This window comes from Equus przewalskii, chromosome 31 (assembly GCF_037783145.1).
Source record: "Equus przewalskii isolate Varuska chromosome 31, EquPr2, whole genome shotgun sequence".
Classification (NCBI taxonomy): domain Eukaryota; kingdom Metazoa; phylum Chordata; class Mammalia; order Perissodactyla; family Equidae; genus Equus; species Equus przewalskii.
The window spans coordinates 507,203-519,469 of NC_091861.1; the positions used below are offsets into that span (position 1 = coordinate 507,203).

General features: G+C 42.4%; 1 protein-coding gene across 15 annotated transcripts in view; it reads right to left on the bottom strand.

Moving 5' to 3' along the window:
* Window positions 1–496: 496 nt before the first annotated feature.
* The window catches only part of CATSPERE (catsper channel auxiliary subunit epsilon), a 263,656-nt gene continuing 251,885 nt past the window's right edge, over window positions 497–12,267 (bottom strand). For 14 of the 15 annotated variants that reach the window (XM_070602097.1, XM_070602095.1, XM_070602105.1 and 11 more), the window contains 2 exons: window positions 9,035–9,088; window positions 497–1,177 (listed from right to left, as the gene is read on the bottom strand). In XM_070602097.1, the coding sequence (XP_070458198.1) occupies window positions 1,024–1,177; window positions 9,035–9,088 (208 nt within the window). In that variant the 3' untranslated portion in view covers window positions 497–1,023. The remainder of the gene's footprint in view (window positions 1,178–9,034; window positions 9,089–12,267) is intronic. The other variant, XM_070602098.1, reaches the window with a different exon arrangement.

The window sequence follows — 12,267 nt, forward strand, 5'->3', positions numbered from 1 at the left end:
ACACACACACACGCACACGCACAGGCACACACACACACACACATGCACACGGACACGCACAGACACCGCGCAGACACACGCAGACACACACACAGACACACGCACAGGCACAGACACACACAGAGACAGACACACATGCACAGACATGTGTACGCAGACACACACACAGACACACACACACAGACAGACACACACAGACACACAGACATGCACAGACACACGCAGACACAGACACACACAGACACACACACACAGACACACACAGACACATGCACACAGACATGCACAGACACACGCAGACACACGCAGACACACACACGCACAGACACACATACACACACACACACACACACACAATCTCCTACTGGTTTCTCTTTTCTAGTTGATTGTTGACTGTTACAAATACTAATTGTTTAGAAAGCTGTGATCACATTTGGACAAATGAAGACTATTTTGACCATCAAAATCGAATTTTAAAAACTTAAAATTAAGACTTAGAGCATCAGCTTATTTTCAATATTATAAGTTGTACATTTTATATATGAATCTACCATTAGAAAAATTTATGAAATATGTTTGACAGATTATTTAAATCCACACACATTAGTCCTTTATATGTAAATTAACTACAGCTATACAAGTCTTATGAAAAGTTTTATGCAAAATAATAATATTTGACACATTTATACATTTTCAAAAATCTACTTTCATTCTTAGAAAGGATTGTAATAGCAACATTTTGGGGTTTTTTAAATTTTTATTTTTTTTAAAAAAGCCATAGAAGATTATCTAGACTACCTTAAGATAAATGCAAACACGTTAAGGATTAATCTCATAACACACAAATATATGAAAATATTTCTGTTTTGGATAATTTAAGAACATGTTTTAGATCTTGAATTTGATGATACTTACTTTGAGCTTATACTTAGTATTTCTTGGTTAAACACACTCTCAATATAAGTATATATACACACTCCTTTTATGTACATATATCCATAGTAAACAAACCTTCCTTTTTTTCTAGTTAGTCTTTTGTTTTCTTTCAGGCTTGTGAAGCGGTGCATAAATATATCGTTTATAAATCCTCATATAATGGAAATAGCTCAAAACTAGAACACTGAAGAACAGGAGTGTCAGCAGAAAGAGGAGCGAGGCGACCAGGTAGACACTTGGACTGAAACGAGAAAAAAGTCCTTAGCGGCCATTGTTCACTGTGGTTATATATTTATTTAGTCAAACAGTTTTTCAATAGCTAGCTACTATGCCATTGACAGAGAACAAAGATTAATAAGACACCTTGTCTACCCTAAAGGCGTTTACTCCTTAGTGTTTGAGGCTGACCAGGGAGGAAAATAGACAGCGTGGTCAATACAATGAGAGAAGGAGGTATAAACTTCTATGGAAGCCAGGCATCAAGGAAGGCCTTCCACTGGAGGTCACCTTCGAACCGAGTATCTGTAGGAGTTGGCTAGCTGTGAATAGGATTAGGAGTATTAGTCAATACCTGGGAGTGGAAGAAGAGATTCAGGTGGGCATAAAGTTGCAGGCTAACGGAGATGCATATGCAAAGGCATGGAAGCGTGAGAAAACCTTAAGGTCACCCCTAGACATTCTGGAGCTAACACTAGTCAGTGTGACCAGAGCTCAGGTGGCAGGAGGAATGGTTAGAGATGAGGAATGATGGGTGGTTAGAGACGAGAAAGACAGCTTTTATCAAGCTATAGAGTGTGGATTTTAGCCTAAAGGCAAGAGGAATTTCAGAGATATGATATAGAACTGTCATTTTAGAAGGATGATTCTGATTGTTGGGTGAAGAATGGAGGAATGAGAAGCATGAGTGTCGAGGAGAAAAAGCAGTTATGAGGTTTTTGTAATAATCCAAGTATGATGAGGGTCTTAACTGACTTAGTGGCTGAAGAAATGGAGAGAAGCAGATAGATCTCAGATATATTTGGAAGTTAGATTGGATTGATCCCAGTGACTGTTAAGATGAGGGGTTTGAGAAATATGATGGAATAAAGGACGTCTCCCGAGTTTTGGGATGAGATAACTGTGAGGATGGTATCAGCATTCACTGATAGAGGAAATTCAGAGGGAAGAACACTTTATTGAGGGTGTGTGTGATGAATATGGTTGGTTTACTTTTGGGCATATTGAATTTGAGGTACCCGAAGGTCAACTAGGGGTGTGTGTTTGTGTGTGTACACTATTTATTAGATCCTACTTTCAGCTGGGTGGCTCTTCACCTGGGACTCTGCACGGGTGCCTCCCATCAGAGTGGATTTATTTCTTAAGCCAAACACTGTGCTGTTTTCCCTTTGGAGTCCTGGTATCTGACTTTAGTTCTTTGTTCCCTTTAAACCATGATTATTTGTTTGCAGTATTACAGCTTCCCCAGATTCCCAGACCCCTTAGTCTGACCTTCCTCCTCTGTGGATGCAAGTTTAATCTGGTTCCAGTGAATGGTTTCCCTCTTGGAAGTTAATTAACTAACTTAAACCATCTGATATGTGCCAGGTACTATGCTGGGTGCTGGAAAAACAATGATGAGTAAAAATAGACATGGTCCCCATCCTTAGAGAGCTTACATTTTAGTGGGGACATAATCATTAATTGAATAATGAGAAAATACATATAAAATTGCACTTGTGATGAGAACTAAGTGGGAGAAGTATACAGTGCAATGAAAGCTTACTATAGCAGGATTTAACCCAGTGATTGGGATCAAGAAATGCTCCCATGGGGAAAAGATAATTGTTCTAAAATTTGAAGAATTAAATGCAAGTGGAATTGGTAAAGTTAAGTAGGTAAAGAGGGGAAGGAAGAGTTCCAGATAGAGGAAATAGCATGCACAGAGATCGTGCTATGGGACAGAGTATGGAGAAGGCTGGGGATTGAAACAAGGTTGGTGGGTCTGGAGCTGAGAAAATGAGGGGAACATGATAGAAGATGAGATTGGAGAGGTAGGTAGGGGCTAGATCATAGAAGGTCTTGTAGGCTATGTTAATGAGTTTTCACATTAAGGAAGAAATTTAAGAGTTCAGTCTCCTAAAATTAGCATTTGAAAAGATTACTCTGGCTTTAGTGAGAAGAATGAATTAGAAGAAAATAGGAATGGATGAGGGGAGATCTGTTAGGAGTCTATTGCAGTAGTTGAGACCAGAGATAATGGTAGCTTGGATTAGAGTGCTGGTGATGGGTTTGGTAAGAAGTGGATTCATTCAAGGGCAATTTAGGAGATTAAATGAATGGGAGCCAGTAACTGGATGAGCTGAGAGAGAGAGAGAGAGAGAGAGAGAGAGAGATGGAGAGACACAGAGAATGAGAAATAAACGTGAACTCTAAGTTTTTGTTTTTCGTTTTTGACTCCTAGGTGTTTGGCTTGTACAGTTGGATGTGCTATTTCCTGAGAGAGGGAACCCTGGACAGCAGGGTCACATATTGTCCAACTCCAGAGAGCACCATTCGCATTATAGCCTATGTGAATGGATTCTCCTGGAGTTATGCAAGGACAATCAACAGGACTGTGTGCAATTACCCTGATGGACAAGTTTTAGAGTGGGACAAATAATGTGATAAAAGAATGGGTGGTAACTCATGAGTTCACTTTTGGACATGTCCAGTTTGGCTAGTCTTTGAACCATCTAAGAGAAGAGGTCTAGTAGACAGTGGGCTATATGACTCTGGACTGGACTAGAGGTATGATTTGGGAGTCATGTGTATATAGACGTTAAATGAAATTATAAGTATGGATGAGCTTGCCAGAGTGAGAAGCTCAGAAGACTAGGACTGAGCCCTGAGGAAAATCAACGTTTAATGGCTTGTGAAGGAAAAGTTGAGGCTCTCTCTACTAAAGAGAGAGAGAGGCTATGGAAGTTTAGGAAAACCCATAGAGCAATATAGCAGTCAAAGGAAAAGTCAACACTGACGAAAGATCAAATAAGATGAGGACTGAGACAGATCTGTCAGATTTAGTGTTGGCCAGTTCCAGTTCAAGATGGCAACATAGGAGGCTCCTGAACCCCCTCCTCCCAAGGACACACTGATGCTTCAGCTACATACAGAAGAGTTTCCTCTGAAAGAAACTGAGGAACTAGCTAAGCAAGTCCTACACATCCAGCAAACAAGAAAAAATCCACCTACACGGAAATAGGTAGGAGAGACTGAGACAATCTTGCCATAAACCCCACCCCTGACACAGCAGCATACGACCAGGAGGGAACTCAGCTCCCAGCTTCTCCCTGAGGAGCGAAGGGTCTAGACCCAACATCTAGCACCCCAGATTTTAAGACTTCCACCCAAGGGACGAGTGCCCCAAACACCTATCTCTGACAGCCAGCAGGGCTTGGGCCCACAAGACCACAAGGCTGCAGCAAACAAACCGGCTCTGAGGACTTGCAGAGTCTAACCCCTCTTGCTGCCTTCCTCTTGCTCAGCACAGAGGCAGCAGGCTGAAATACCCATCTTCTGGTCTTTCCATGAAAGAGGCCTATTTGCTTATCTTAAAAACTGCAACCTGAGGGGCAGGCTCCTAATTTAACACAAATCTAGGGGCCAACTGCAACCCTCTCCAGACCAGGGGGGCCTTCAGGGGCCGTCTTCGCGCTGTCAAATAAAAATGGCAAGTAATAGGATATATTGGAATATATGAGGAAGCCATTTTGGTGTAAACCTAATTCGGCCTGACCTTGTCTTTCCAAAAGGGCCTGACCGAGGCGGTTGAGCATGCATTGTATATCTGCTTTAGAGATTCCCTATGGCAAGAGCAAAAGGCCCTTGAGATAAAGGTGCAACTTCCCTCCCCCTCCCAACATTGGCGTCTCCTTAAGGATTAAGCATCTTTCCTTAGGCTAGAAACTGATTGCTGCGCTCACCTGTGACCGCCCAGCTCGAGACAATAGACTTGCCTCCTGCTACGCCCACCAAGATAGCAGACCCACTACCTGCTGTGTCCATCAAGCGCTGTGCCAACAGGGCAATCTTGTGACTATTGTGGGAGGGACATTTCAATCATATGTAAGGCACCCTCTTTGGGGGTATATAATCATTCTGTACACCTCATTTCTTTGGTGCCCTTTCGTCCCTTGGGAAGAACAGCCCCGGGCCGTGGTCCTCAGATTTCAGCTCAGAATAAACTCACCCAAATTTTCATTTATAGATTGGTTATGGATTATTTTCGTCGACAGCACTCTCCCTCTGTTTCTCCCCCGGTCACTGGGATCTCCCTGAAAGGAGCTTGTGCATACATCTGGCACCCCAGCTTCTACGGCTACTGTCCAGGGGACACACCTCTTGGTTGCCCTGGCTCTGGTGCCCAGCAGAGCTTCTGTTCCCCAGTCCCACAGGACTGAAACAAACGAAGAGACTATTCTTAATTGGCCATTCCTCCAGGGCTCAGGGCAGGGGGAACAGACAAAAATGCCCATCTCCCAGTCTTCCCCTGAAAGAGGTGTCTATGCGTACATTAGAAGAGGCTGCCCGAGGGTCCCGCTTCAGCCAGCCTGCATCTGGGTGCAGACCGAGAGGCTTCTTTCTGGGACACTGGTGTCTTGGTGCAGCCTCACCTGCTAGGAGACAGTAAGGGCTAAGAAGGCAGCTTGGACAACCATGAAGGTTTGAGAGACAACCAAGAGCTGGGACAGGACTGAACAATAAGTTCATCTCCTCCATGAGGCCACTCCTTCAAGACTAGGAGAGGTGGCTGTGTTATCTAGTGCATAGAAACCAAGAGAGAGTCAAGGAAAATGAAGAAACAGAGAAAAATGTTCCAAACAGAAGAATAAGATAAAACTCCAGATATAGACGTTGATGAAATGGAGACAAGTGACTTACCTGTGAAAGAGTTCAAAATAATGGTCATAGAGATGCTGAACGGGGGTCAGGAGAACAATGCACAAACAAAGTGGGAATTTCAACAAAGAGAAAAGGTGAGAAAGTACCCCACAGATTTAATGTAGGCAAAAGCTATTCTAATGAGAGGTAATTGGTGGAGTGATAAGATAGGAAGCAGACTGGATGGATGAGGAAATAGGGATGGAATATAGGGAAATGGAGACTAGGAGTGTAGACAAGCCTTTTGAGAAGCCTGTTTTGCAAGGAGGAGAGAGAAGGTGGTAGCTGGAGGAGGGTGTGAGGTTGAAGTTTTATTTATTTATTTAAATAAAAAACTTGAGGGTGATTAAAAGCCTGTTGGAAGGACGTGGTTGAGAGCAAAGTGGAATATACAGGAGAGAGAAGGAATAATTGATTTGGAAGTTTCCTTAGAAAGTGGGAAGGACTAGGGTTAAAACCATAAGTGGAAGAATTATATTTAAAGAGGAGGAATACTATTTCTTTTGTTGTAACAGGATGGAAAGAGGACACAATGGGTATAGATGTTAGTTGCTTTATATGTTTCAATCAGAAATGGAGTTCCTGTCTGACGGCTTCTAATTTCTTTGTAAAGATGGAAACAAGCTCATCTGGTGGCTGTTAAGGACAGGTGGTCTGAGGAGGAAGCTAGTTAAATAAGGTCTGAAGCAGTTGTTATGGAGAGTGGAAACAGTGGTTGACCAGAGAAAGATAGTGAGATTCCCAGGTACTGTTGGTGACCTCTTTGAAGTTGATGATCCATCTGCCCTGTTGTGTAACTTCCTTTACCAGTATCGGGCTGCTCAGGTGTAACCACAGAGAAACTAAGTAGTTGAGGACTTGCCAGATGGGGGGCCAAATCCAGGGGAGTATTAATAAGTGGTATTGGGTTAATAGACTTTGAAATGTAAGGAAACAGGAAGCAAAAAAGGAGAAACTGAAAGTAGAAGTGGAGGTCCCAATGAGGATGAAGAAGGGTTGTTGTGGGTGTAGCTGAATTAATAAGATGGAAGTTCAGAGAAGGGGATGTCTGAATCGATGCTTTAGGAAGCAGAGAAGTTATGATAGTGGGGGGGGATTGGAATTGGCCACCCCAAGATATGTCTCTTTGGCATGAGGATTATTTTGGGCCGGTTACTTTTAAAACTGCAGACATGAAAGAAACTCTGAAAAGTAGAAGTTATCCTTTGTTGAGAGACATTTACATTTGTAAAGGAAATCTCCGTCTGTAAAGGTCTCTCCCTCTGTACCAGGAAGGAGGGGGGATGACCTTATCTCTAGAAACTCTTAGCAACGCAGAAGGCAAGAACTTAAATCTGCATAATAACCTTACTCTTGTTTACTGTACTTTTCTGGTAATCTCCCATAACTAACTCCCCCCACCCCCAACATCCTCCTTTGTCTGTAGCTGAGGAGGGTATTTAAGATGAGAGCTTCCGCCATTTTGGTGAGTTGCTCAGTTTGCCGGAGCCTCTCCCATGTATACATGTTATAAAGCTTTGTTGGATTTTCTCCTGTTATTTTGTCTCATGTGAATTTAATTTGTTGTCCGGCCAGAATGACCCAGAGTGGGTGGAGGAAATGTCTTCCTCTCCTACAATAGGAATGACAATGACAGTGTGCAGGTATGACTGTGGGAGTGGATGGCTGAAGTACAGTAGAGGAGGAGGACGCCAATGATGAGGAAAGACTGTGATGTTGGGAGGGTTGGCCATGTGGACACCAATGGTGGGACTTGATGTGGAGATGAAAACAGTGTGGCAGGGCCAAAGTTGTCAATGAATGAAGGGGAGTTTGGAGAGGACACAGCAGTGAGGACAGAGAAAGGACAGGGGGCATAGCAGATGCCATGAGCCTCAAAGGATGTATGGTTTTGATAATTTTTTTGGTTTCGTCTTAGAAAAACCAGAATAAGTAATGGTCTAGGAGTGGTAATGGCTGCCTGAGGCACATGGAGGGTGTCAGATAATAAATAGCCATTCCTCTAGAGGGCAAAGGTGAAGCAGTGTCCTCAGGGCATAGAGGGAGATAGACAGAGGGAGAGCTCAGAGGACAGTTGAGGATTTAGGTGAGTTTGCTGGTTAAATGGTGGCAATTCCAAAGGACACAGGGGAAAATTTGGGGAAGTGGTTGGGCACTGGGCCAGAAGCAAGGAAGTACTGACATCGTTGCCTCCTACAAACAGATCCTTAGTCACTGCTTACTCGTGAAAAGGGCTCTCTTACTAGGAAGGTATTCACCACCAGCTAACCCCTGCTCTGCCTCTGGCACCCTTCAGGGCTCAGGCGAGAGAGAGACTAAGCTGTAGTCACTAGTCACTAACCGAGAGCGTGCAGTGCCACCTTCCCCAGCTGCTGAAATCCAGCCGCTGGGAGGGGAGCTGGCAGACAGGTGCTGCTCCTGCACTCTCCCCTCTTTTCCCTAACTCACCAGCTCCCCCTTCTGTTGGTGGATACATGTTCCTAATATTCATCTAAATCAAACACACCAACCTAACGAGAACTTGCTGCAAAAAGGCTACGCCGGTTTCCCAAAGTCACTTAGAAACAACTCTCATTTGCAGATTATTCGCACCATTAACCTCCCATTAGCACAAAAATTGAGGAGTCAGTAATATTTAAAGTAGGGCCATAAGTAACTTAATTGTTTGTCTTTCTCTTTTGTTTAACATTTTACGAAAAGCAAAACCCAAAACACCAGGCCCAGGACAGAGAAGCAAAGTCACGTGTGGCCCGGCGTCAGCAGAGTTAGGACTGTGCTCTGCTCTCCAAAGAAGCTGGAGCCGAGTCCACAGCAATGCCTTGACTGCCTGTTTCCTGGACGCATCCGGAAGATGGCCAGCAGTCAAGGGCTGACTCGGGGTCACTGAAGCCCAGCCTGTCTCCTCCCAGTCCCCACTGCTGCCGTCTGCCATCTGCCCCTTTGGCGGAGTTGGAAGACATGTCTGATGTTGAGTGGGATGGAACAGAAGGGGACCCTAGCGGCAGTTACAGTTCTCAGGAATTCGTTCCTTCTTTATCCCTGGTATAATAGATACGTATAATTTTTAGGATGTCACATATAGAGCAGGAGTATTAGGGTATCAGGAAAATGTGTACGAAATGCTTTTCCTTTTTAGCTGCCACCCGTGTTTTTTTTTACAACTTCCCTCCGTAAAGCTCGATTAGTCTCCGGTCATTACCTGGGAATCACTCCAAAGGTCTCTATTGCAAATATAGCCGTTAGGTTACAGAAACTGCAAATTAGAAAAATAATATTAAAGATTAAACCAAGTATAAGATATTAAAAAACTCCCTCCACATCTCTATGGTAACAATCAAATCATATCTTAGTTAAGGTGTCATTTTCTTGACAAGGGAGAGAATGGACACATTTATGTAACAGCTGGGAAGACTTTTTCCTATGTGTGACTTAGGCTGCTTGCTGCAAGTTTCCACAGAGCTTGTCAGTGCAACCTCACTGTCTTCCGAACAGCTTTACGTCATTTTGATAATGGTTCCCAAGGCAACAGCAGTGATGATATTAACAATAATTAACAATAATACGTATTGACAGAAATAATAAATAGTTATTTATTGAACATTAATACTTATTGAAAATGAACACTGATTGAGCATTTGCTAGGTTCCAGGCAGTGTATCAAATCTTTACATGAATTCTCTTGGTTAATCCTCAGAGCAACCCTTCGTTTTAGATGAGGAAACTGAGGCTCAGATAGGTTAAGCTACTTGCAAAAGTTTGCACAGTTGCAAGTAGCAGAGCTAGGATTTGAATTCAGGTTTTTCTGACCAAAGGGCCTGTGATGTTCCCCTGAGGTAGGCTAACTCCTTCCGAAAGCTGAGAATGCGAGGAGCTCAGGATATGGAACTGTGTTATTTTCTCTAAAGGTACTGAGTGTCTCTCATAATTTAGCATATTGCCTGGAATGAGGCAGGATATAGCTAAATAAGCACTCATGATATGTTTTCACCTTCCTTCATGTGGAAGAAGAGAGAGAAAAGGAGCTTAATTCTTAGTGTTTGCTGTGTGCCCAGCAAAGTTAGGAAATTTTACCCGGGTACTTCATTTAATCCTCAGAATACTGTAAGATAAGTATTATTGACTCATTTTACAGATTAAAAAATAAGCTCAGAGGGACTAAGTGATTTGCTTAAAACTACATAGCTGCTAGTGACAAAACTAGGATTCAAACCAAAGTAGACTCTCTAGCATAATGCCCTCAAGGTCCATCCATGTCATTGCAAATGGCAAGATTTCCTTCTTTTTTATGGCTGAATAATATTCCATTGTATATATACCATATTTTCTTTATCTATTTATCTGTTGATGGACACTTAGGTTGTTTCCATATCTTGGCTATTGTAAATAATGCTGCAGTGAACGTGGTGGCACATATATCTTTTCAAATTTGTATTTTCGTTTTCTTCAGATAAATACCCAGAAGTAGAATTGCTGGATCATGTGGTATTTCTATTTTTAATTTTTTGAGGAATCTCCATACTGTTTCCCATAGTGGCTGCACCAGTTTACTTTTCCACCAACGGTTCACAAGGTTTTTCTTTTCTCCACATCCTCACCATCAGTGTTATCTCTTGTCTTTTTGATGATAGCCATTGTAACGGGTATGAAGTGATATCTCACTGTGATTTTGATTTACATTTCCCTGATGATTAGCCACGCTGAGCATATTTTCATGTACCTGTTGGCCATCTGTATGTCTTCTTTGGAAAATGTCTGTTCAGATCCTCTGCCCATTTTTAAACTCGATTGTTTGTTTCCTGCTATTGAGTTGTATGAGTTCTTTTCTTTTCTTTTTTTTTTTGAGGAAGATTAGCCCTGAGCTAACATCTTCTGCCAATCCTCCTCTTTTTGCTGAGGAAGACTGGCCCTGAGCTAACATCTGTGCCCATCTTCCTCTACTTTATATGCAGGACACCTGCCACAGCATGGCTTGCCAAGCGGTGCCATGTCCACACCCAGGATCTGAAGTGGCGAACCCTGGGCTGCTGAAGCAGAACGTGTGCACTTAACTGCTGCACCACTGGGCCAGCCCCATATGAGTTCTTTATGTATTTTGTATGTTAACCCCTTATCAGATACATGGTTTGCAAATATTGTCTCCCATTCCATACATTGCCTTTTTGTTTTGTTGATGGTTTCCTTTGCTGTGCAGAAGCTTTTTAGTTTGATCTATTAACGCTTGTTTATTTTTGCTTTTGTTGCTTTTGCTTTTGGTGTCAAATCTAAAGAAATCATTGCCAAGACTGCTGTCAAGGAGCTTACCACCTATGTTTTCTTCTGGGAGTTTTATGGTTTCAGGTCTTTTTTCTTTTTTTGTGAGGAAGATTGGCCCTGAGCTACCATCTGTGCCAGTCTTCCTATATTTTATATGTGGGACGCTGCCACAGCATGGCTTGATGAGTGGAGTGTTGGTCGGCCCCTGGGATCTGAACCTGTGAACCCCTGGCTGCAAAAGCGGAGCACGTGCACTTAACCACGATGCCACTGGGCCAGTCTCTATGTTCAAGTCTTTAGTCCATTTTGAGTTAATTTTTGTGTGTAGTGTAAGATAGTGGTCCAGTTTCATTCTTTTGCATGTGGCTGTCCAGTTTTCCCAGCACCATTTATTGAAGAGAGTGTCCTTTCCCCATTGTATATTCTTGACACTTTTTCATAAATTAATTGACTATATATGTGCGAGTTTATTTCTGGGCTCTCTATTCCATTCCATTGATCTCTGTGCCTGTTTTTATGCCAAATTTATACTGTTTTGGTTACTGTAGCTTTGTAATATTCAGGCATACCTTGGATGTATTGTGAGTTCAGTTCTAGACCACTGCAATAAAGCAAATATCACAATAAAGTGAGTCACACAAATTTTTTGGTTTCCCAGTGCATACAAAAGTTATGTTTATACTATACTGTAGTCTGTTAGGTGTACAATAACATTATGTCTAAAAAACAATGTACATACCTTAATTAAAAAACACTCTATGGCTAAAAAATGCTAAATCATCTGAGCCTTCAGCGAGTCCTAATCTTTTTGCCTGGACGGTCTTGCCTGGATGTTGATGACTGCTTGATCAGGGTGGTGATTGCTGAAGGTGGGGTGGCTGCGGCAACATCTTAAAATAAGACAACAGTGAAGATTGTGGCATTGATTGACTCTTCCTTTCACAAACAATTTCTTTGTAGCATGCAATGCTGTTTGATAGCATTTTACCCACAGTAGAATATTCAACATTATAGTCAATCCTCTCAAACTCTGCTACTGCTTTATCAACTAAATTTATGAAATATTCTAAGTCCTTTGTTGTCATTTCAATAATCTTCACAGCATCTTCACCAAGAGTAAGGTCCATCTCAAGAAGCTTCTTTTTTGCTCATCCATAAGAAGCAACTCCTCATCTGTTA